The sequence below is a fragment of the Macrobrachium nipponense genome, chromosome 26 (assembly GCF_015104395.2).
Source record: "Macrobrachium nipponense isolate FS-2020 chromosome 26, ASM1510439v2, whole genome shotgun sequence".
Classification (NCBI taxonomy): Eukaryota; Metazoa; Arthropoda; class Malacostraca; order Decapoda; family Palaemonidae; genus Macrobrachium; species Macrobrachium nipponense.
Genome location: NC_087215.1, coordinates 48,034,981 through 48,061,896, shown reverse-complemented (window position 1 = coordinate 48,061,896; position 26,916 = coordinate 48,034,981). Strand labels below are relative to the sequence as shown.

The 26,916-nt window shown below is 39.5% G+C and overlaps 1 protein-coding gene across 2 annotated transcripts in view; it reads right to left on the bottom strand.

Annotated features, from left to right (window-relative positions):
• The window catches only part of LOC135200266 (ubiquitin carboxyl-terminal hydrolase 48-like), a 414,786-nt gene that overhangs the window by 47,019 nt on the left and 340,851 nt on the right, over positions 1-26,916 (bottom strand). For both annotated transcript variants that reach the window (XM_064228749.1, XM_064228748.1), the window contains exons 16-18: positions 23,941-24,113; positions 15,285-15,437; positions 14,571-14,765 (exon numbers count right to left, since the gene is read on the bottom strand). In XM_064228749.1, the coding sequence (XP_064084819.1) occupies positions 14,571-14,765; positions 15,285-15,437; positions 23,941-24,113 (521 nt within the window). The remainder of the gene's footprint in view (positions 1-14,570; positions 14,766-15,284; positions 15,438-23,940; positions 24,114-26,916) is intronic.

The window sequence follows — 26,916 nt, the reverse complement described above, 5'->3', positions numbered from 1 at the left end:
TAATCAGACCCTTTAGCGGTGTAAATTAATTTAGAGCCGTTTGCCCGCATGGTTAATTGATTTGTGGTCGATGAGGTTAACTGGAACCTTCTGCTTACGATAAGGTTAATTGGACCCTTTGGATGGTGAAGTTAATCGATCCATTCGCCGGTGGGGTTAATTGGAACCTGCTTGTGAGATTAATTGGACCCCTTGGATGGCGAGGTTAATCAGACACTTTTTTCGATGAAATTAACCAAACGGTTTTGCCAGTTAATTTGGGTACTAATGCTGTTGGACTCTTTTGATAGCGAGGTTAATTGGACACTTTTGCCAGTGGAAGTTAATTTGGAGCCTTTTGCCTTCTTCTTGCGAGGTGAATTAGACAGTTTTCCCAGTGAGGTTAATCTGACATTTTTTTTGCCAGTGGCAGTTAATTTGGCGTCTTCTGACTTCTTCTTGTGAGGTGAATTGAATCCTTTTAAAAGAGTGTGAGGTTAATCGGACACTTTTGCCATTGGAAGGTAATTTGGAGCCTTTTGCAATTTTCTTGCGAGGTGAATTAGACCTTTTTGAAAGTGAAGTTAATCGGACACTTTTTCCAGAGACAGATGATTAGAAGCCTTCTGCTGGTGAGACAAATTGGACCCTTGTGATATGATGTTAATCGACCCTACTGCTGTTAACTGAAACCTGCTTGTAAGGTTAATTGGACCCTTTTGATGGTGAGATTAATCGACTATTTAGCTGCTGAAGTTCATCAGACCTTTTAGCTAGTGAGCCCATAGATCTTTTTTGCCAGTAAGATTAATCACTCCTTAGCTGGTAGGGTGGATATCGTAACCAATTCACAAGATATACTTTTAAGTCATGGCTTTATAAATAAAAAAAACTTACTTCCTGGTTATAAAGCAAGGAAATAAAAGTGACACGAATCTGAAAGGAACTAACTGGCCCATTTTCAGAAATACTTAAATGATTTTATTCATATTCTCTCTCTCTCTCTCTCTCTCTCTAAGAAAACATGCTAACAAAATGCACATGTGTGTAATATTAAAGCAATTCGGTCACGCCTAAACTTAAACCGGTACAACAACCACCATTAAAATCGCATCTCAAAGCCACAGAAAAATATAAGAACGTGCAATTATTGACTTCATTTCTAACGCAACTTTCAGCCTGCATTTCAACTAATCCCTCACATCTCACAACACAACAAAGAAGGAAAACATTCACCGCACAATCCTCTCAGTTCAATCTGTCCTAAGAGACAGAAAAATAAATAAAACAATCGAGCAGAAAAAACCAACAACGAAATATCTTCAAAATGTCCAAAGAAAGGTTTGTGACCTTCACCCTTACCATGTTGTGGGACCTTGTGTTTGGGTGGGGGAGGGGGCGGGGGGAATTCTCTCCGGGGGGAAAGAACAGAGCCGGGAGTAGTCGAAAACTCACAAACAAGACAAAAAACCCCCGGTGCCTAGCACTCGAAATGTGGGGCTTCTTAATCCTACTTTGTCACCGCTCTGGGATGAGCCGCGGTTTGTTTATTTCCAAAGGGGCCACCATACACATACACGCGCATACAAATACATCTGTGTATGGGCGTCATGGCAAAATACATAGTTACGAGCCTATAAACACATGTAAGTAAGTCTACGTACGGGTCATGGAAAAATGGCATAAAAAAAGGTTGATTTTTACACATATACAACATAAATGATACCAATGACTGTCCACCGTTGTTTCTAAACCAGGCAAGGTTCCAATCATGCCGAGAACGAAGCACTTAGCAATTATAATTCCCCTTGGGCGTCAGTTATTCACAAGGTGTTGAGACTGGATAGTAAACGACATTTGTGGCCTAATATCTGTGAATACACACAAATCTACAGGTTACTGGAAACGAGGTACAACGAGGAACACTTTGTATTCTTGAGCATACAACACAGCATAATACACCACACCAAGGACAGAATATAAAACTGCCTGTGGTTCATATAGGAATATTTATCAATTTGGGTGAAAGCAAGAAAAAAAATATTACGGAAGGAATGAGAGGGTAAATTTAAATAACTCGTGTATACGAGCAGTAAATACTAGATTTTTCTTATTTTACCTGATCTGACCCATCCATAACAAACTTTAGCTTAACTAAACTTGCTTCATCTTGAATTACTAACATGATCTTCTCTTCAAGTATCTCACATAACTTACCCCGCCTTTCCCCATCTAATCGACCTTAGCTTAACAGACCAAAATCATACCTGCCTTACCTAACCTTGCCACAGCTCTGAGGAAAGTTCAAGTAAATATATGGCTCGAATATTACAAGTTGGAACATATCACCAAGGAAAATATACTTCAAAATGAAGGAGGAAACTACCCACCGCAAATGTGAAAAAAGTTTAAATCATTCAACAGAATAAAATCTTGATTCCAAGATGCAAAACTGACAACAGGCGACTGATAAAGCCACAGGAGTAGAAAAAAAATCCAGAAAAAAACTCAAAGAAAACAAATATCATTGCCATACTTTTTTCATGTGAGCAGTTAAAGAGAGAAAAATAAATCTGCTTAAAAAAACGTGGAACACGAAGGATTACATGAACTCCTGCTTTCTAAGATTCTTTTTTTCTTTTACTAAGGCTTCCGGTGGGCGAAGCATGTGAGATGGGATAGGGTGGGGGTGGGGGTGGGGGTGGCGTGGGGGCAGGGTAGGGATGAGAAAAAGTGGAGGGGGAAGGAGGTCTTTACTAAAAGCGATTTGCATATCGACAAATAGCTCAAATGACGTCTGAACAACATCAGGGAAAAAGTCGGTCAATTCAATTTGCGCATTTTTTTTAAACTTCCGGTTTAGGATTTATATACAATGATATTCCCCTGTGCATGAAATCAGCCTTTAAACATGAAACAAATATTAAACAAAACACGAAGTCCACGATAAGAAGACACTCCACATTACACTCAATAATAAAGACGAACCAGATCGGTAGTTCTCGCAGTTTGGATTCAACAGCCCAACAGTTTACAAAATAAACCGCACTTTATCAATGAAACAACAAAATTGGTAAGTACTCAACAAATCCATAATGAAGTTTTAACACCGCTTTATAACGGTTCAAGTCAACCAACACTTAGTGAAATGAAAATTAAACAATCTTATTTTCTCTGAATTAGACATTATTGGCTTCATCAAAAATGGACATGTGCACACAGGGCTGAATCACATTTTCTTCAACCATAATTGACTTACCCAGTCTTCATCTTTCTCGTTCTTAAAAACAAGAAAAATATGCACAGAGCCAGACTAGACAATCTGGCATTTCTCTATAAATAATCGTTTGTTTGTTTGTATGGTGTTTTTACGTTGCATGGAACCAGTGGTTATTCAGAAACGGGACCAACGGCTTTACGTGACTTCCGAACCACGTCGAGAGTGAAATTCTATCACCAGAAATACACATTTCTGACCCCTCAATGGAATACCCGAGAATAGACTCTATAAATAACAAAAATGGCCAGTTGGAATAATGAATGGTGAGGAGAACAGTGAACCATGAGGATAAGCCATATTCAATGATACAAGAAAGTTATTTATTCAATAATAATAATTATCACGTACACGTTACAACGTTCTGAGTAACAGTAACGGAAGAGGGATAAGTAAACATTAGCACCATTAATATTATCGACAATCATATAACTATCTCGCATTGCAATTTACAAGCGACTCTCTTACGACCTCCCAAAGACCCATTATTACCGCATTTTAAAAGGCAGTTTGCTTACAGCAGACGTCTCTCATTTGCTGTACTTCCTTCCCACAACAACAACAACAACACAATAATAATAATAACTATATACATCCAGGCAGACAAAAACTGTTCACGTTAACTGACGGAGGAGGACGACGAGAGAGAGAGAGAGAGAGAGAGAGAGAGAGAGAGAGAGAGAGAGAGAGAGAGAGAGAGAGAAGCTATTCCACACACACTGGCTAAAAAAAGAAAAATAAATCCTGCATTAACGTCCCTTAAATAAATCCAAGTCAGTTGGGGCCAGAGAGAGCCGAAGCAGAGGCACGAAATGATCACCAGAGAGAAAACGTTAAATACAAATAAATACCACAACCAACATCAAGGAGGAAAAATGATGTCGTACTTATTATCCCTACACTTTTTCCTGGACTATATTTTCGGAAAGGACCCCCTAGTTGGCTAGTTGGCTCCGTCTGGCTCCGGCTCGAGTCCTGTGACGACCACCACTGATATCATCATCATGGAGCGAGGACGACCTACCGCAACATTTGCAAAGCTCCAGCCAAGGCCCTCTAAATATATTCCGAGCAGTAAGTATATCTAAAGGACCTTAGCATCCAGCCTCTCACACGATGCTACTGGACGTCCGCATTTCTCTGGATTCGGGCAGTCGGTAGGTGGACCTAGGTGGCCGATGCCTTCAGCTGCGATACAAGCGGCCAGTGTTCTTCGTTGTTTGTTTCCCACTCATTTTGACAGGAAGATGAGGCATTCATAAATTCTACAGTGATGGTCATCGTTTCTGGCTAAATTGCATTATTTGAAAAACAAGTTATTGTGCATGAGAATTTATGTTGTCACTGGTTTTCTATCGTAACATTAAATAGAATGGGGTTTAAAACATGGAGAAGGCCATTTTTCTTGATTTTACTTACTCTACAATAGGAAACAAATAAACACCTTAAGACAATGAAGAAAAATATGCAAAGAAGAAAACATTACCAACATCAATTACATCAACGCAAATGAATACATCTACACAGGGAACCAAAAGAAAAACGAAATCTTCAAAGACCATAACGATGCAGAGTCGAAGACGTCAGGAAAAAAAAAAATATAAAAAAAACCGAGTAAACCCAAACTTCCCCCAATTTCCTTATGGATGCCACTAACTACTGTCATATATATGGTACCATACGATGTCCCTGCCCCCTACACCCACGGCCTCTCAAGACCCTATATATTACGTGAAAGTCCGCACATGCCAACGCGTCTACCTTAATTCCAGTCCTTGCTAGCATGGAACCCGACTGGAAATGGTCTGGAATTGCCTGCCTCCTTTCCAGGGACCCCCTGGATTTGGAGGGGAGGCTGGGATCCCACATGACCACAAGGTTCAGATTTATGTGGTAATCAATGTTTCATAATCCATTACTGGTGGCCGTGGCCACGCCTTCGCCTATCTGCGCTTTATCATCAAGATGAAGAGGTCCCAGTGGTCTCTCTCTCTCTCTCTCTCTCTCTCTCTCTCTCTCTCTCTCTTGTTACTCAAGGAGCAACACAGATTCTGGGAATGGAAGGTCCTCGCCGAAAAATTTTAACCTGATACCTACGGCTTGTGTTGTTTGAATTCGCCTCGGTCGTATCTCCTTAAAAAAAATAAAAAATCTGCAACTGATGAAATTTCAATAATGCATAGACCGAAAACTAACGTGAATTAAAAAAAAAAGAAATAAATAAACGGGATTATTGAGTGAAGGAAAAGGACATGCCTTAATCGTATTAAGCAGGTTACCTAAAACATTATCATAAATCACTATAAGAAACCACATTATTACTAATTTTAATTTAAATTCTCTCTCTCTCTACGTAGGCTGCATGCAGAGATACAGTATCCACTAGTATTATTAACAAATACATGTACTAATGATACAAAAAGACAATTTCTATTGTCGTTGATGATATTATTATTATCATTATTATTATTATTATTATTATTATTAACCATACTCATTTTCCCCTTAAAGATGGATGGCACCAAGTACTAGCCCTCCATTTGAAAGTTTATTAAAAAATGATGTAAAGGACGTGGATGCCGACCCAAGCCTAGAGCTCCAACACCCAGGCAGTCACTGGGAAACTTGTGGGTAGTGACTGCTAATACGAGGCACAGCAGTGATCGCAGCAAGAACTGACCACATAAAGCCTTTCTAACTTTACGGACTGTTATATGTAGTAGTTGTAACAGTAAAACAAGTAAAAGATGCGCCTTAGCTTCTTCGGCGCAATCGAGTTTTCTGTTTTCTGTACATCGTATCTATCTCTTGGTAGTCTCGGTATAATGCTGTATGAGCCGCGGACTATTCAACTTTACCCACGACCAGGTGGAGGCCTGGTCTATATTCCACCTTAAAAAAAACTAACTACTGAGGCTAGAGGGCTGCAATTTGTTATGTTTAATGACTGGAGGGTGGATGATCAACAGGCAGCCCTTAAGTTTCAAATTAATAAGCACAAAGGAGGAGAAATGGATGCAGGATTCGTTAAAAGCTATATGGGAAGAGAAGGAATGGCAAGGGACTAGGAGGAGTCTAATGGCGTATATATAGACAAGCAGAAGGGAGATGTCATGGATTGTGGTAACCACAGGGGAATCAAACCAACAGAGCATAGATTCAAAATTTTAAGAGACAATACTGGATGAGAGATGAAGAGAGATTGTAAAGATCGGGAAACAGCAGTATGGATTCATGAGAGGAAGAGGGACGGTGGATGCCATCTTCATAGTAAGACAGCTACAGGAAAAGAGGCTAGAGAGAAACCAGGAGCTCTATTGTGCATTCATAGACCTAAAGAAAGCATATGATAAAATCCCAAGAGAAGTGATGTTTTGGTGTTTAAGGAAAAGAAAAGTCCCAGAAAAGTTGGTTAGGCTGGTCGAGATGATATATCAAAGAACAAGCACAAAAGCGATAACAGAAGTTGGGGAAACAGAACACTATGAAGTTAGTGTTAGATTACACCAGGGGTCAGCATTAAACCCATTTTTGCTTGTGCTGGTCATGGATGTGTTGAGTGAAGAGATCAGGAATGAAGAGCTGTGGGAGTTATTGTATGCTGATGATCTGGTGATTACTGCTGAAAATGAGGAAGACCTACAGAGAAGGGTTGGAGAGTGGCAGTAGTCTTTAGAGATGGGTGGCTTAAAGGTGAATGTGAATAAAACAGATGTTTTGCTGAGTAGTAGGGAAGATAGAGGTAGAATAGTAATGCAAGAAAGAAGAGGCTTACTTATAAAACAGTTGGAAAAGTTTAAATACTTAGGATCTACTTTAAGCCAAGAGGGAGGATGTGTGGCTGAGGTTGACAGTAGGATAAAAGCTGCGTGGGGGAAGTGGAAAGAGGTAGCTGGATACGAAAATGCCAATCAAGCTAAAAGTCAAGATTTATACCACAGTGATAAGACCAAGGTTAATGCATGGATTGGAAACATGGGCTCTAAGAAGAAAAGAGGCAGTCAAGCTGGAGAGAACAAAGATGGGAATACTGGGGTGGATTATGGGAATACTGCTGCTTGAGAGATTGGAAAATGACGAAATAAGAAGGGCAGGCAGGCTTAGTGTAAGTAATAAGAGTGTCACGACTGAGGTGGTATGGGCATGTGATGAGGATGGATGACAAGGAGGGAGTGAAGAGGGCTTGGGAGGAACCTGTTAGAGGAAGACGATCGAGAGGGAGACAGAAAATTAAATGGCGATATAAAGTGGAGGAAGATATGGAGAGAAGAGGTTGGTGGAGGATGATGCCTTTCATGGAACGCAGTGAAGAGGGCGCATCAGGCAACCGACCCCTTAATGCAGGGATAATGATGGGAAGAAGAGCCTCATTAGTCTTCAAGATTTGAGGGCGGACATAAAAAGTGCAAACAAAAACAGTGCAGACGGACAGACAAAGCCGGCACAATAGCCTTTTAAAACAGAAAACTAAAACCAAATGAAACAATACTCAACTATGAATATTATGGAGAACTCGGAATGACAGCTTTATAAATTATACGATACTATTTGCACCAAGAATCACCACTTAGAATAAAAAAAGAAAGATAATACAGGAGAATGTAAGAATTACGGGGGCATCATTACTTGTTATATATATATCAAGGAGGTTGTAAAAGAGGACTTTTGATCGAGAAAGTACGACAGACAACGAGGGATGATGACAAGGGAGAAATAGTATTGTGGGTGTGGACAAGGAAGAAGGATTGTTGCTCCAGTGCTTATTACGAAGCCAAGGAATCAGTGTACGGCAGAATTTAATGACTTTTGACACACTGCTAATGAGCCTCTGTGCAGAGCTTACAGTTAAAATGCCAGAAATTGCCAGTGGCTTTTAAAACTAACTCCTGTTAAGAGGAATGGCTTTGTTTTATATATACAAAACTTACATTATTCATAATAATATATATACACATGTATGTATGTTCTTTGTCATTATCCATTGCCACAATGTAAAGTGCGTGCGTGCGTCCGTGTGTGTGTGTGTGTGTGTGTGTGTGTGTGTGTGTGTGTCGTGATGTTGCGAGAGAGAGAGAGAGAGAGAGAGAGAGAGAGAGAGAGAAACCTGTAGTCCGTGTATCTACCGACAGGCCACAAAATCCCTCTCTCCTCCGGACTTATACCAGATAAACCATAAATATCAACACCCAGCCAAGCCCTCCCCCTCCCCCCCCCCCTGTACCTGGGGACACCACCACCTGCAAATACATTATGGCAACGAATTGAAATCTCTCCTCTGATAGAACTGGTGAGAAGCGAATAAATATTTCAGCATTGGGAGAAATATACGACATATTAAGACGTGATTTGTTACTGAGAACGAATATAACTCGGGCCACTACCCTCTCCTCCCCTCTGCCCCTGCTCCTCCCTTACCTCACCCATCTCTCAACCCCTTCCCCCCCTATCTCTCTGTTGCCCCCTAACCCAGGGAACATATAAATTAAGTTGTGATTGGAGGTACCGTAGGAGGAGGGGGCGAGGGTCTTAGGGGTCCCCATATACCGTGGATGGAGGGGCAATCGGATATATTTCTTTTCAAATCGCACAATAAATCGTCAAATAAGGATACCTCAAAATACATTGACATCAATTTCACTTTTCCCCTTCAACTAATACATAAACGGGAGAGTGAATGAATGCCGATGGGGAAAAGCCACAACCGGCCAGACATTCCTTGAGCGTATTCCCTCAAAAAACCTCTCCTTCAGACACGACTCATTTTCGTTTGGACATCAATTAAATCACGGACAATTGAAAGGACGAGATATTCGAGATTTTAGACGTTCCGACTTTAAGTCAGGTGTCCTGTGGACAAAATGCTGCACGTTCACTTAATTCCAGCACGTTCGCCAAATTTAAAACAATTCCACTGATAAACCACGAAAATAAATAAGTACTTATCCACCATCAAAGCAACATAACGTTTATTAAACACATACAAGTACGTGCCATCCAACCACCCGATTTCCTTCACAACGAAATAAAAAAACTTTCGAAATGGGTTTCATTTATGGAACCTTTCACAAGTTACATACACACGACTTCTGACATCTATAAGAAACTATCTACAGTCCATCACCACAAAGAAATACTTAAGGTAAAACTGAAGAGGCTAATGTTATTATCCCAAGCACTACGGCGCTTTCGGCCATTCAGCCACTTGGACAAAGAGGAGAGGGAGTTGCAGCCGTTGGACAGCATGACAAGAGAGATCCAGAAATGAAAGGAAAGGAAATGAAGTACAATGATCTGAAAGAGAGAGCGAGGAGGAGAGAGAGATAGGAACGCGAGGAGAGGAGGAGAGGAGGAGGAGAGGAGGAGGAGCCCCCACCCGGCAGGAATCAGGAATGAAGGTAAAGCAAAAGGCTAAAAAGTGGGTGCCCTTGGGTCCCGCAGGAGCGTTGCGAGACGGACTGCAATACCCAATTCCAACCACGGAAATGAGGCACTCATGATTGCGTCCAGCAATAAAGGGTAATTTGAAGCATTCAGAACTACAGGCTACCTTAGCAAGAAAATGTCGTCAGGATTAGGCACCAAATCTCCTTCAGCTAAATTAACAACCAATATGTAATATAATTGTCTAGCTATATTAATCTCAAATGTAGTCTGTCCGAGCAGCGGCCCTCATATCCCAAGGCCCAACCAAGACAGTCCAGCCAAGAGAGAGGCGGTGATGGAAAGATTCGGGATTTCGGCAAGACAGAAATTATGCATCATTCTCTTGAAAGACTGGACATACAGGATGGCAGGAAAACAGACCCAGGTAGAGAATTCCCGCAGCAACTACAATTTCTAGCCGGCAACTTCCGAAAGTGACTGAAATTGCTGAGTGCGGGAATTTCAAATCTAACACATGAGTGTACTCAAACTCATGTGGTACATAGCTCCTGCTTCTCTCTTTGTACCTACGATGTTCCCCCTTCCCTTTTTTCTTGTATAGGATGGCTTGAGCTAGGGAATTAAAAGTGCCACTCCCGTAGACCTCCAGAATAAATATTGCTACAAGGGATGTAACTACGGAGAGAGACTACTTTGCTGCATTAAAATGAAAAACTTGAAACGATAAAAAGAAATGTGGCTGAAATAGAACAGTTCTCTGGGCAATTCTTCCCTCACGCACACCAGAGAGACATTCTACAAACAGCAATACACAAAAATCAAAACCAAGAACGCAATACAAAAAGACATTACAATTAAAACAAAACAAAAAATAAAAATAACTTTCCCATCTGAAACAGGCAAGCGAACACATCTTTAATTTGGGATCTGACGCACACGCTCCCACGACTAATAATCCCTTCGAAGTCGCACAAACAAACAAATGCATCCAAGTGTAGTTGTTCTGCAAGGATGTTGTTGTTCTTGTCGCAACCTGGTGTCCGTCCGCGAATGGGAGAGGGAGACTTCACCCGCCCCCTAAATCGACTCCCGGGGTAAAAACCAAGGACCCCGGTCCCTACCTTACCATTTCCTACCACGCCTCCCTTCCCCCTTCCCTCCCTCCTCCTACCTTTATCCCCCTACTGGTGATGAGGCGTAGGAGGGAGGATGTTCCCTTAACCGTATCCACCTCCAAGACCGAGAATCAGGGCCACAGACATTTTAACATGGTAATTGCTTTCAAAACAAACCAATTAGTGCTGTTACTGTCTGCTAGTTCGTTCTAGCTGCTATTCCCACTGCTTTTACTCAGGATTATTAAAGTTGGAACTAGCTACCAAATGAGTCTTTTCCCGTAAACAGAAGCAGCGGCAGCAATACCAAAAAATCGCGGTTGTCGCAACCGTCTAATTATTAACCACAGGCTCTCAATTAAGGGGCGCTTCACCGTGACCACGACAGTCCTCCACCTCCACTCTGGCAAGAGACTGCGAAAGAGCAAATTCGCGAGGAGAGAGAGAGAGAGAGAGAGAGAGAGAGAGAGAGAGAGAGAGAGAGAGAGAGAGAGAGAGAGAGAGGATTTCCATGAAGACTGTCTGAAATTATGGAGCCATAGAATATAATTTATATTCCCAGAAAATCTGGAATCTTTTATATTAGGAACGAATACAGAATCTTCTTGAGTATCAGAAAGAGTGTTCGTTTCAGTGTCACAAAGTGCGGAACCTTGATGATTGTTAAGATCTGGAAACTTCTCCCATTTCCAAAATACCCATAAATTAAATTCTTCCCATGAGAAGCTATCCTGTACTTGAAACAAAATGCCATATAAAGACGTTATAAAATGACCTCAAAGTTTTGAGATAATCAAACAATGGCTGACCGTCACAACGTCTGCAACGAGACGAGAGCGAAGCCCTGCAACTTATCCGAGCACAAATCACGACAAGTTCAATATTATTGTTATAACTGTCGTGTCATATATTGCGAAAAAAAAACCGAACTCAATTATTAAGGCCAAACCGCTACACACGAAGAGAAAACTAAGATGGTAATCTAATAAGACTCTTCCCCCTTTTCTCAAGACGTAGAACGGCTTGATAATTGTTAATCACTTTATTTATAGTTAGCTTTATGACGCTGCGACACCTGTGGTTAGCGGCAATTTCATAGTATTTCTGGACATTCCTCATTGATTGTCCAGTGCTTATACTCACAAACTTCAACGGGACGGAAAATATACAGAAACATCTGATGGAAAAATGAGAGAAGAGACGAAACAAAAGTTTATGCGAACAGACTGACAAGTAACCGCGGCAATGCAAAACACCTATCAATGTTCATAGTTCATAAGGAACCGGTCAAAAGGGCCAAACACTACAACCATTCAACGTGGGAACCTTTAGGACGATTTCTTATCTATTACAGATCTAACCCCATTAATAATATCAATGTTGGGAAAATTCTCTGTCGCGAGAGTATATATAATATTCTAAGGGGTCCACCAGGATCCATACAGAGAGTATGTATGGATCCTGGGGTCCACAATAATAAAAAATGTTACGAGTCTGTGTATAATTTTTAGAACTCTTAACAAAAAGCTTTCGAACCCAGCAACGTTGCAACATCCAGAATTGCAGCCAGAAGGATTGATAGGGGAGAGGAAATCAAATAGTTGGAATTAACTGCCCTCTTTCTTCATCACCTGGTCCATAAACGAGCTAACGACCGGTGTCAACAATCTTCAACGACTCTTGTTTGTTTTTTTAAATTCACCTCAGTACCTGGTGTACCTAATTGTTCATTTGGACTGAAGATGAACCATGGGAAGGGTTCGAAAGCTCTTTGTAAAGAGTTTTAAAAATTATGCACAGACTCGTAACATTTTTTATTATTGTGGACCCGTTAGAATAAAATAATATCAATCTAAAGAAATTTATTAAGATGTCTTCCATAGGGATAAAAACAACAATTTCCAGTTCTTCCGCAAACTTTCTGACTAATGCTAACGTCCACCTTCAAGCAACTTCCGTCCCTCTCAAAAGTTCCCTTGACAACCAACAAGCCTAACTTGAGCGCTATCAGGCACTGTGCCTACAAAACATTCTCTGGCTGTAATGCCTCGGAAATGCCTGTTCACTACTAGAATGAAAAAAAAGGAAACTTAAAAAGTACTTTCAATTTAACAGTGAAGCAGTTCCGTGTCTCCAGTATGTCCACTTTTAAAGTTATGGAGCAAGTCCCTTACCTCCAGAAACTCCACAGCTCAGATGCCTCCAAAGGCAAAAGGCTCAATTCTCAGTTGTCGAAAAACACTCCTACTTACATTAAGTCTACCCAAGGAGTTATGAAGTAATCTCGTGCCTGAGAAAGCCCTTCTGACTTCCAGCCAGAAGTCCATCTTCGGGTATATGAAGCAGGTGTCGTCCCTCCAAAAGTTGCCCCCCCCCCCCCACCCCTTTCCCAACATATTCACATTTTAAAAGTTACGAAACATTTCCTGATGTATAGTGCGTATACTCTGACGCAACTCGTCCAGTTTTTCTTTTCCTATAATCTATCAAGCCTTTTTATACGTCCTAAACTCGACATTTTTTCTCCTCTAGTATCCCGTATAACAGTCTGTTTTTTCCCCTCTCTTCGTCCTCTATCTTTTTGTTTTCTATTTTCCATTTTTTCCTCGTTCTGCAGAGCACTTTAATCGGCTTCCTCGAGTTCATTTTTTCCCCTTACGAGGGAGGGTCTACGATCCCTGTGCCTTTTTCCTTTTCGCGGCATTTTCTTTCACTCCCTTTTCCTCTGCTCTTCTCCTGAAGGGAGAGAAATAAAAGGGAAAAAATACTGTGCAAAGAAAAAAATTGAGTGGAACCACTGACTTTCATTCTGCTGGCTTGGCGATTCCTTAACTCAAAAGTCTTTTGCTTGATTCTTCTTCTCCTTTTTTTATGTTTGTTCGCCATCTAAAAGTAGCTTTTTTATAAAGCCTCAGAAGATAATTTATAGCAACGTGTTTTTGCTCTGGGTTCCCCCGAGTCATTTTGGAAACTCTTCTTCTTTATTGCTTTTTGCTAATTCTGACCCGCCCACTTTTTTTTATTTAGGAAATGTCTTCGGGCCACATTTCATCAATTATAAGAGCAATCGTTTGTGATTCCAGCGAGTTCCAGGAAACGGAACTTTCGCAAATTCATATATACAGCTAGACTATAGTGTGGAATATGCTTTATAAAACATCTAAAATCACTACAACGTCACATCAAAATAACTACTGTAAGATGAATCATACCACCATTAAAATGATCAATGTTTCCACAAAATACAGATTTAACATCACCATGTTACCTTTGAATCATTTAATAAAATTATTTAGAATCATTGTTTTATGCTGCAGAACAATTAATCGTAGTTTGTTTGTATGCTTTTCGTTGCATGGAAGCGGTTATTCAGCAACGGGGCCAACGGCTTTACGTGACCTCCGAACCACGTCGAGAGTGAACTTCTATCACCATAAATACACATCTCTCACCCCTCAATAGAATGCCCGAGAATCGAACTCGCGGCCACCGAGGTGGCAGGCAAAAACCATACCAACCATGCCACTGAGGCGCTACAATTAATCGCGCTACTCGCTTGGGTCACTCTTCAACCTCCCATCGTCTCCTCAACAGATATACCTCCGCAGGCAGGGCACGCCCTAACGAAGATTTGGACGACACTTGTCATGGTAATTAAGATATTATGTCAGCATTGGTGAATACCAGAGAGAGAGAGAGAGAGAGAGAGAGAGAGAGAGAGAGAGAGGAGAGAGAGAGAAAGAAAACGGAATCGGAAGAATTTCGAGAAGGCGACAGGATCGGCAACATCACAAACACGAAGATCAAAAACTCACAGCGGCTCTGAAGTAGATGGTGTCCCCTGGTCGGACCCTGAGGCTGTTGAGGGTCAGGGCCCTGTGTTCATCGGTGAGCTGGGTCGGGGCCGCTTCGTCCCCGTCCTTGATGCTGAGCCCAGGTAACCCGACCTGCCCTTCCCCGTTGAGCCACAGCGTCTGTAGCATCGGCCAGATGCCCGTCCTTTCGGCGATCTGATCCAAAGGCAGGAGAGAGCAATTAGTGGGACTGGTTTCCTTTGTCACCGTAAATCCTTTTCTTCATAATAATAGGAAATAAACACACACGTGTGTATATAAGTATACTGATAGATAGATAAACATGCATAATGTCTTTACGTTGAAATTAATAGTGAAGAATCCTTCTGGATAATAAGCATCGAAATTAACCATTAATTAATCATATGGCCAAACTAACTAAGTACCTCTCTTACAGAGAGAGAGAGAGAGAGAGAGAGAGAGAGAGAGAGAGAGAGAGAGAGAGAGAGAATGAGTTTCTCTCTCCTACTTTAACTTAAGTAACCTTGTAAACAAATGATACATAAAATAAAATATAAATGTTGTTTAGCATAAAGAAAGAAAAAAAGAAAGAAAGGAAGGAAGAAAGGAGGAGGGAGGGAGAAAGGGAAGAGCATTCACCAGGAGAAGAGGCCATTAAATGCAACGCCCATAACTCAAAGACAACGATCACACAGGACGACGGCCATTACTTACCAAGTTCTGGACCTCCCGTATGGTGTCCGTCGAGGAGAAGTACCTGGACGCCCTGACGAGGCGATGGCTGGTGGAAAGGGAGCCTCGCTCCCCGCCGGCGGCGCCTGCGTTCGCCTTCGAGGCTAATCGAGGCTTCTTCCGAGGACCCAGATTCTGAAGGATAATAATATGAGAGAGGATGAGCTTCCGCCTGATTACAGGGCAAAACATCATGAATACTCGTGACATCAATACGACGATCATGAAAAGCCTGAATCTACGAATCATTAACCTGATAGACCGAGAGGATCTTCCAAAGTGGTCTTGGTTACATCCCCTGAGAAATGGACGGGGCGCAGGAAAGGTAACAAACAGCGCGGAAAGACAGGATGCAACGAGCGAAGAGAGAAGAGACAACAAAACGAGAACATCTAAGAATGGGATAAAATGAAAAAGGTGAATCAGAGGGTAAGAAATACAGACGATAAGAAAACGGGAGAAGTCCGACCACAAAGGAAGACGAACCTTGCACAGCTATATGACCTGCCTTTCGCGAGAGGTAGGTCCTCCTGGCATAAAAACATTATGAAAAGGATGGCGCCGAGGAAGAGAGTGAGAGAGAGGGAAAGAGCAAGCTATATTAAAAGAACTGCGAGGGGAGGAAGGGAAGGGTGAGGGGAGGAGTTGATAGGGTCAGTGAAAGGCTGTGGGAAGAGGAGAGGGAACACTAAAACTCATTTTCAACCGGTCCTCAACCACAAGTACTCAACCTCACCAAAACTTTTGATCAAAGGAAAACATAAACCCTTAAAAACACATTATTAACCTTAAATGCCGACGAGTTATTTCCGTCCATGTCCTCCCCCCCTCCCCCCCAACACAACCCCCTTTTCAGACGACACTGATCACCTACCTTAACCCAGTTTTATGTTTCCGGGAGGGAGATGGATACACACCAGAATTGGGCAGGGGGAAGGAGAGGGGGGAGAAGAGGGGGGAAGGAGAGGTAATGAGGGAGAGAAGAGGAGAGGCGGAGGAGAGGAGAGTTCTTGATATCAAAACACTGTTTTTGAAACAATCATATTTATAATCCAAAGGAGCTAATGAATGCACCACACTACAGGTAAGAAACTGAAGCTTGAGAGAGAGAGAGAGAGAGAGAGAGAGAGAGAGAGAGAGAGAGAGAGAGAGAGAGAGAGACTACGTACTTTAACAAATAGCTTGGGAATAAACTTGACAGCCTATTGTCTACAATCGGTACGACCATATTCTTATGAAATACGCGAAAAATTTCACTGGTAACAAATCTGAAAAAAGTAATTATAGAAGTCTTGGTAAAAAGAGAATACTAAGACTGCAACAGTAATTCTTGCAATAGATAAAAAAGAACAACAAACTGCTTAAAGTAATTCCTACTGTTTAACATTAGTATTATTTGTTAAACGTTCTAGTAGAAATGATTAACCTAACAGATAAACAGAAAGCTATAAAAATGCACAACAAATAGATGAACAGCTACTAAATCTATTCCCTTACGATATAATCCAATTTTCAAATGAGCACTTCCGAGACCATACCGGAGGACAACTCAAGCCCTTTCTCTAAAATTATTCATTGTGCCCTTGCGGCTATAGAAGCATCATATACGTGCTAGTTGGTCGAATAAAGTCATATATCTATATATATATATATATATATAGGTATATATATATATATATATATATATATATATATAAATATAATATATATATATATCTCAACCTTTCAATGGAGCTTGGTCTCTTTGACCATAATAGACAATATCTTTCTTAAGGGGATTAAGACAACAGAACCAACGTCGGTTCAGCGGCGACCCCAGGCATCACCTAAGTGCATTAATTTTAACAGAAGAATTTATTTATTTCGCACGCACACACACACACACACACACACACACATATATATATATATATATATATATATATATTATATTATATATATATAAGCAGGAACAGGATAGCCAGAAGACGTGGTAATATTCCAGACATTATTATTTCTTTTAAAAATAAACAAGGGCACAGCCGAGCTTCGGGAATACATTGTTTCTCCCATCATCAGGGTCACTTATCTATAAAAGGATACAAAAAAAGAAACATTAAGAACTGTACTGATTAAGTATATCTAAAAACATTACAATACTTTAAAATACATAACACAGTAAAAAAGGAACATAAAAACTAAGTTAACTGCAAACCATAAAAGAGCAATGACAAGTTAAAAGAGATTACGTAAAATGCAGAAATATACTGAGAGCGAAAAATAAATACATGAATATTCAGAATAAAAAAAAAAATAAAATTAATAATGATCTGGTAGTACAAAATATTGAAAACCTACTGTTCATCGTAGTCAAATGACAACTGGGAGAGTTAGAAAACTGCGAATGAAATGAGCAGAAGTGGTGTGGGTAAAAGAGAGAGCGAGAGAGAGAAGGAGGGAGAAAAAAAAAAAAAAAACAAAAAAAAACAAACAAGCAAATTATGCAATGAAACAAAGGAACAGAGGTGGTTTGGTTTATTGAGTGTTGGAGATTGTTGTTTAATATGGAGGGACTCTAAAAAGGGAAGTGAATGGCTGTTTTTTGTTTGTCCAAGTATTTCAAAAAATCGCTGTACTGTATGTTTGATGGTGACAGGATATGGCATGAAGTCTAATTGCACTATTTTCTTTTTTGCTTAAAGGTAAGCCTGTACGATAGCTGACACCCCTATGAGAGTCGATGCGCACCTTAAGTAGGCGTTTAGAACATCCCACATAAGTCCCAAAATTACATTTTGGGCAATTAAACTTATAAACAGTGCAGGTACGCATCAACTCCGGGAGGGTGTCTTTAAAGTGAAACAGTCTTCCAATTGTTAGCGGGTTATTAAAAATAAATCTGAACTCAGCATAAGGGTATGATGGCTCAAGAATGATAATAATTTACGTTTGAGTGGGCCAGAATTATTGGTGAATGGTAGTGGAACATTCACTATCTTTTTGGGAACGGTGCAGACTACAGTTTTTGGCTTAAAAATATTGTCTAAAAATTCTTATTTTAAGAACAATTGCTATCCCCTGAACATGTTCAATAAAATCCTTAAAGAATTTTTAGACAATATTTTTAAGCCAAAAACTGTAGTCTGCACCGTTCCCAAAAAGATAGTGTATGTTCCACTACCATTCACCAATAATTCTGGCCCACTCAAACGTAAATTATTATCATTCTTGAGCCATCTATACCCTTATGCTGAGTTCAGATTTATTTTTAATAACCCGCTAACAATTGGAAGACTGTTTCACTTTAAAGACACCCTCCCGGAGTTGATGCGTACATGCACTGTTTATAAGTTTAATTGCCCAAAATGTAATTTTGGGACTTATGTGGGATGTTCTAAACGCCTACTTAAGGTGCGCATCGACTCTCATAGGGGTGTCAGCTATCGTACAGGCTTACCTTTAAGCAAAAAAGAAAATAGTGCAATTAGACTTCATGCCATATCCTGTCACCATCACATACAGTACAGCGATTTGAAATACTTGGACAAACAAAAAACAGCCATTCACTTCCCTTTTTAGAGTCCCTCCATATTAAACAACAATCTCCAACACTCAATAACCAAACCACCTCTGTTCCTTTTTTCATTGCATAATTTGCTTGTTTTTTTTTTTTTTTTTTTTTTTTTTTTTTTTCTCCCTCCTTCTCTCTCTCGCTCTCTCTTTTACCCACACCACTTCTGCTCATTTCATTCGCAGTTTTCTAACTCTCCCAGTTGTCATTTGACTACGACATGAACAGTAGGTTTTCCAATATTTTGTACTACAGTATCATTATTATTATTTTTTTTTTATTCTGAATATTCATGTATTTATTTTTCGCTCTCAGTATATTTCTGCATTTTACGTAATCTCTTTTAACTTGTCATTGCTCTTTTATGGTTTGCAGTTAACTTAGTTTTTATGTTCCTTTTTTTACTGTGTTATGTATTTTAAAGTATTGTAATGTTTTTAGATATACTTAATCAGTACAGTTCTTAATGTTTCTTTTTTTGTATCATTTTATAGATAAGTGACCCTGATGATGGGAAAAACAATGTATTCCCGAAAGCTCGGCTGTGCCCTTGTTTAATTTTAAGAAAGAAATAATAATGTCTGGAATATTACCACGTCTTCTGGCTATCCTGTTCCTGCTTAAATTAAAGTTTTCTAGAAACGACAACATACCCAGTTATATATATATACTATATATATATATATATATATATATATATATATATATATATATATATATATATATATATATAATTTTCAGGCCCTAAAGCATATTTCTACATGAATATGCTAACTTTGAGCAAGACTTTGCAGTCAGGGTCAACATTCTCCCCCAAGGTATTAATTAATGTTGAGCCAATGCTTAATGATCTGTCAAGGAAAATATATATAAAATCTACGGTCTCTAACCCCACGATTCACTACTGGCACCAAACTCGAGGGAAAATTACTCTATGTGAATATTGAGCTCCAAGCAAAGGAGACTATTTATCAAATGCAGCTGAAGGAAATAAAGAACTGAACGAAAATGGGAAAACGGAGGATGGCCGAGTTAGAAAAGGAAAAAAAGAAACAATATAAGGAATAAAGAGAGAATGAGACTGAAAAGCGAATTGTACAGATGAATAGAGGAAAGGAATTACGAATCAGTGGGAAGTCATAAGAAGGATAAGATAAAAAGAGATATAAAGGAATTGACTACGGAAAACCAAGTAAGGAAAAACGATATAAGAAAAAGAAGGAAAAAAGTACTGAAATTGAAAATGGGAAACGAAACAACTTAAAAGAAAAAGAAAAAGAAAGGGTGGAGACAGGTGAAATGACACAGGAAGAATAAAAATTGAAACAGAAAGACCTCCCACAAACAACAAATAATGCAAGACGAGGAAAAGAAAGGAAATGGCAATAAACGAGGGGGATATATGAACGAGACATAAAAAAATAACAAGATTGAAAAAAGGAAGCCAAACTAAGAAAATGAGAAAGATATAAACAGAAATGGAGAAAACAAGAAGTGAAAGAATGCGACAGACGCGCGCTTTCCCACTTCCTACCCCCCCTTAAAAAAACCCGAGATGGAGGGAGAGGGAAATGAGGGGGAGGGGTTTATGAAGAAAGGAAGGGGCAAGAAAAGGGGTGAGCAGAGGTTCATTTCTTATCGCTTGAGATTAATCCTCTGCAGGAAAGGCCATTCGTTCGTTCCGATTGTTGGAGCTGTCAGGCGGCCACCGAGAAAGCCCTGCTCTCTCTCTCCCTCCCTCCCCCACCAACATTCTCGGCCCAAACAAACACGCGCACCCAGAATGCGAGCGTGCTTGCGCGCGTGTGAAGAGAGAGAGAGAGAGAGAGAGAGAGAGAGAGAGAGGAGAGAGATTGGCGCGTGATATTATTAAAGACCATTCACACACACATAATATATATATATATATATTATATATATATTATATATATATAGATATTTATATATGAATATTTATAAATCGTTAATTGCATTAAGTGAAATAAGTTCCACTCCCTAACAATATCTATATACTCCTATATATATAATATATATATATAATATATACATACATATATATATATATATATATATATATATATATATATTATATATATATATATATATAACACACACACACACACACATATATATATATATATATATATATATATATATATATATCTATATATATATATATATATATATATATATATATATATATATTTGAATAGAGAAAGCAGATATGTAACACTGAAAATTAATATGTAACACTAAAATTAATGAGTAAAACTAAGATAAGGTATCTATATACTACCTATATATATGTGTTATATATATATATATAAATATAATTGTGTGTGTATGTTGTGTGTATTTGTTATGTTAAATTGTATGTGTGTCTATATATATATATATATGGTATATATATATTTATATATATATTATTTATAAATAATATATGTGTGTGGTGTGTGTTGTGTGTTGTTGTGGTGTACATATATTATATATATATATATATTATTATTTATATATATGTTTATATTATTATTTATAATATATAATATATATTAATAGAGAAAGGAAAAGATGTAGGACTGAAAATGAATATGAGTAAAACTAAGATAATGTTCAATGAAAATGCAGAGATAACAAATAAGAGTTATGGACGAACCTCTGGAGATTGTTAATGAATATAAATATCGAGGACAAACAGTAAGGGTTCCCCCAATGCATGAGACCGAAATTAAAAGAAGGATAAGCACGGAATGGAGAGCTTTTGGTAAATAAAATATGAGGTTATGAGAAGTAAAATGCCACTTCCTCTAAAAAGAAAAGTATTTAATCAAATGGTCCTACCAGTAGTAACTTAAGCATCAGAAAAACCTGGAGCCTTACTAAAGCCTTAGAACTAAGTTATAGTAAATTTACATCACCCATGCATCTGATGTCTAGGCCAATCCCTTACGACGCTCCTGATTGGCTGTTGCTAAGCCAATCACAGGGCTGGAAACTCTCAGTCTCTCTCTCGAGAGTGTTCATATGGGTAGGATCTATGTTCCACCTCTCCTGAGGGATACTTTTGGAAGACGTATCCCTCAGGAGAGGTGGAACATATATCTTGCCTATGTGAACTCTCAAGAAAGACTGAGAGTTTCCAGTCTTGTGATTGGCTATCAACAGCCAATCAGGAGCAGAAAAGTATCTCACAGGAGAGGTGGAACATTCATCCTGCCTATGTGGAGGTGGAACATTCGTCCTGCCTATGTGAACTCTCGAGAGAGACTGAGAATTTCCAGCTCTGTGATTGGCTTACCAACAGCCAATCAGGAGCGTCGTAAGGGACTGGCCTAGACATCAGATGCACGGGTCATGAGAATCTACTATAGTTACAACTCAAAACGCTATGGAAAGAATAATGCTGGGAATTACACTAAGCGACAGAAAAAGAGCAACATGGATACGAGAGCAAACTAAATTAGAGGATATTCTAATAACAGGTAAGAAAAAGAAATGGGCGTGGGCAGGAAATATAATGAGAATGTCAGATAATAGATGGACAAAAAAAGAATAACGGAATGGGTCCCTAGAGATTGCAAGCGAAGCAGGGGAAGAAGATGCTGGATTGACAAGCTAAGAAAATTTGCGGGCAAAGAATGGCATAGAAGGACCGTAAACAGACGGGAGCGGAAGGGCATGTCTGAGGCCTTTGTCCTGCAGTGGACTGGCAACGGCTGATGATGATGATGATGATAATGAATACATAAATTCAGGCTTACATATCAATTATCCCAAGAAGACTTGTATCTGATACAGACATTTCTGTTAAGCTAAAATGAAGCAGTCAGTGAAATTTCCCACGAACACCTTTGGTTGCCTAACTACTTATAACACTAAAAGGGGCTCCTGATTTTACTTTCTACATTTTGCATTTGTAGAGCAAAGCGACTCATTCAAAACTTTGTGCACTAGAAGTTCACAGAAAGAGAAAAATATCGTCATGTACAATTCATCTTCACCCAATGAATGAAACGACAACGCACCTAATACTGATATGACAAAGGCGAGACTTAGCAACAAGAGTCCCAAACAGACCTACTTCCACCTAATTATAATACCCGGCTCATAAGAAACCCAGGATTAGCAGAGCTATGGCCCAATTGACCCCTTTTCCTTCATAGCTGGGCACTGAGAAACCCGTAGACAAAGAACCATGGCAAGACTGAATTCATGGAAATACTGTACGAAATTACTCTTTGACCGAAACTTCACATAAATTACGCCAAATGATGAGGCCGTTATAAAAAAAAGAGGGTTAATGGGGCAATATTAGCCAGTAATGTACTTACCGAAGTCCAGGGCCTGAACAACCTATGCAATAAAATTGGCTTAACTTTAATCACTAAGCAATAGTAAACCTGGGGTTAACAGGGCTAAGACAAACCTAACTTCATCTAATTACCGGATAATTACAAATCTAACTTTGACAACCAGAAATCACATCCCCTATATTAATTCACTGACGATGTACTTGAATGCCAACGTTTCACCTGAAATTGGCAAAACTACAAACATTAAGAAACAAAAGACAAGGAACAAAAGACATAAGGTAAGAGACGAAAGGAAACAAGAAAGCAAAGGGCGATACAAAACCAAAAGGTAATAAACCAAAGAAAATAAGAAACCACGAGATAACACTTCATCGAATTACAGCCCATTATGAACCAACGGATGAATAAAAAAAAATTATAACTATGGAACGAGAGACCGAATAAGGAACGGAATGGAATATAGAATTTCCCAGCCTATAAGGTCATTCTAAAAGGGTAATTGAGAGTAGAAAGGTTTGAAAGGTGGAACAGGAGGAAAACCACAAAGCAGTTGCACTATGAAACAATTGTGATGAGAAGGTGGAAAGATGGAGAACAGAGAATATGAGCGGAGGTACAGCAAATGAAATGAGAGGGGTTGCAGCTAGGTGCCGAAAAATGCTCCAAACAACCTTAAGTCATGCCTATAGTGCACTGCATGCGGTGCACTGGCAGCACTACCTCCTTACCGGACATAAAATAGGGGCAAATAAAGTAAAAAAATAAAGTCGAAACTCACTTCATTATTCAGGGCGGAAGACGTCCCCAGAGGAGTCCTACTCTGAACGACTCTCCTCGGGATGTCGTTGACGGAGTTGACCTGCCTCACGTGGATGAGCTCGCACTCGTAGGTGAACTGGTCCTCGTACTCCTGCGCCGCCCGGTCTTCCACACAGCCCGCTTCGCACACGCCTGCACAACACCACACATATTATACATATACAGTACATGCACAAGTGTGTGTGTGTGTGTGTGTGTGTGTGAGTGTGTGATAACTTTAAAAATAAAATGTCACAAACTAAGCGGATAAAACATGGATTCAATAACAGAAACAATGAAAAACGGAGATCTGTAGAAAGAAAGAAAAATCTCTTGGAAGTCGTTATCATTTTAAATAACCTAAGTCGGTGGCACCGAAGTTTATTAAATCACTAAGACTAACAAATAACAATGATGACAGAATGAACTTCAATTCTTACTACTATAATGACCTAAACAAAACTACATAAACCTATATAAATTTCAAGGTATTAAAACAAAATTTGAGGCCCACAATGCAAGTAGATCACCTATTCTACGCATTTCCAGATTCATCTGAGTCCATGAAAGTAGGGCATGCGAGCATTTACCTATATATATAGTGTAAGCACTTTTTCCATCACCGAAACCATAATTGGCCAAAATTAATTCTACATCTCTCTCAGCATCAAATGCTGGACCGCTTTAGCCCAGCATCAAAATCCGAATACTCCAAAGGCCCCTTTTTAGACTGGAAGCGACTGAGAAGCATCTATCAGGAGCTTATCCAGAGAACTAGGGAGTCAACAGGGCCAACACTGCATATATGTTTTACTGCAGCTGTGAACATAGTTACTCTTAACGCTCTTGGCTTTCATTCCAATCATCGGTTTAATAATAATAATAATAATGATAATAATAATAATAATAATAATAATAATAATAATAATAATAATAATAATAATATAATAATAATAATAATATTATTGATACAACAACTCCAAAATGCACAGAAACAACGTCCCTTTTATACATGATATTCTACCACACTTTCCAGTCCATCTCACTTCCGCTAAATCAAACAGGCCAATCCTGAAGGCAGAACGGAGCACCTATAAAACTGACGTGAGGTCAATGAAGAAATGTATATATATCACAGATACCATCAATACATCTGGACAATCAGATGGGTGCATCTCTCAGACCCGATTCCTGAGAGAGAGAGAGAGAGAGAGAGAGAGAGAGAGAGAGAGAGAGAGAGAGAGAGAGAGAGAGAGAGAGAGAGAGCCAGTAATTCACTCAATGCCAACAGCCCCACCACCGCCTTCCCATTTTTTTCCAAGGGCGCCCTCACAAGACTTCAACAATCTCTCGCAGTTTTCAAACGACTTTCCTTTCAAGTGATCAAATCCCTCGATAATTCAACCTTCCTTGAAAATATTCTTCAGGAATCTACATCCCATAAATTTACTTTTAAGGATGTAATGCACATTATTATTATTATTATTATTATTATTATTATTATTATATTTCATAGATGAAACCTATTCACATGGAACAACAACACAGGTTCCATTAACTCGAAATTCAACCTCCCACGCAGACCCCACACTGCAGCAGTAACTGACCATGATACAGAGCCAGTGATTTTTCACGGCCCTGGAGCAGACGTGAACCCACGACATCTGAGTGGTATTCCACGACACTAACCACTATACCAGCGGACCAGGATAAACCCATTCATAACAAATCCAATCTTCTGTAATATAAAAGGCAATAAATTATCCGACCTCCTTTGGTAGCTTTCGTTTCGATAACCTTTGTATGGTGATTTACTTTTCTGAAAATGTACAGTTCCTGTTACCTAGTTTATTTAACCATTAACATCCTCGTGCTTAATCTTTCATATCCTGGCGCTGCATTACAAATCCCTGAGACCTGAAGCTTGATATTAAGAAATTTATTCGTTTTCAAGCAATGTAATACCTGATAATCCCATTCTTCATCGCACGGGTAACTACATAGTATATACTTCCTCGTTTCTGCGGTTTACATTCTGGAAGGTAGTGCTTCATTCTAGATCTCAATACATTTCATGAACCCATTGTTGTTACACTGGGGTTGATTTGCGATTCTAAAGACAATGGCTGCCTGAGAATGTCATCTAACAGGAAGACGGCTCCTTTGTAGAGTTTAACTTCGGCAAAAACTGTTTACGAATAGTTATCTTGCATGCAGAAGACTCTTTAGAACCTGAAGCCTTGCAAACTGCTGACTGTTTAGAAAGGACTACTTGGTAAAGACATAACTGGTTAAAAAGGATTACTTGGCAGACATAAGACTTGAACATTTGTCGAGCGAGACACAGATGACCGGCGATTGGTTTGACAGGATTAACTGACCGACAAATGATTGTTTAAAAAGGGGTTGACAGACACAAAGATGACTGATAACCGAGTGCTAAGGAATAAAGACGTAAAGGAGATGGGATGCTCACCAAAAAAACACTACAGAATGAAGTGACGACTCTAAAACTTGAGAGTAAGGTACGCGTCTGTGTGTGTGTGTGTGTGTGAAATGCCACAGAGTTAGGGATAAGGGCAGAGACGTCTCCGTCACGGTCTTTATCAACGTCATTCTCTCGGTCGTTAAATGTCCGGGTTTTTCTAAAGACGGAAGGACGGATAAAAAAACACGTGCGGATCAAGTCACTGGATCACTCAAAGGATTTGTGAGAGAGAGAGAGAGAGAGAGAGAGAGAGAGAGAGAGAGAGAGAGAGAGAGAGAGAGAGAGAGAGCTTTGAAGACAACAACCACAAACAATAACCCAATAATCGAGTTAAATCCAGTATTGAATAATTACCAATAAATAAGAGAGCGCGAATAAGATCCTTCTTCCCCTCAGCCCTTCAACCAGTCTGTTCCCACGATGCTGTTTTCTATCTAGGCGGAGCGGAAACAGCTTCAGCTGAACGTT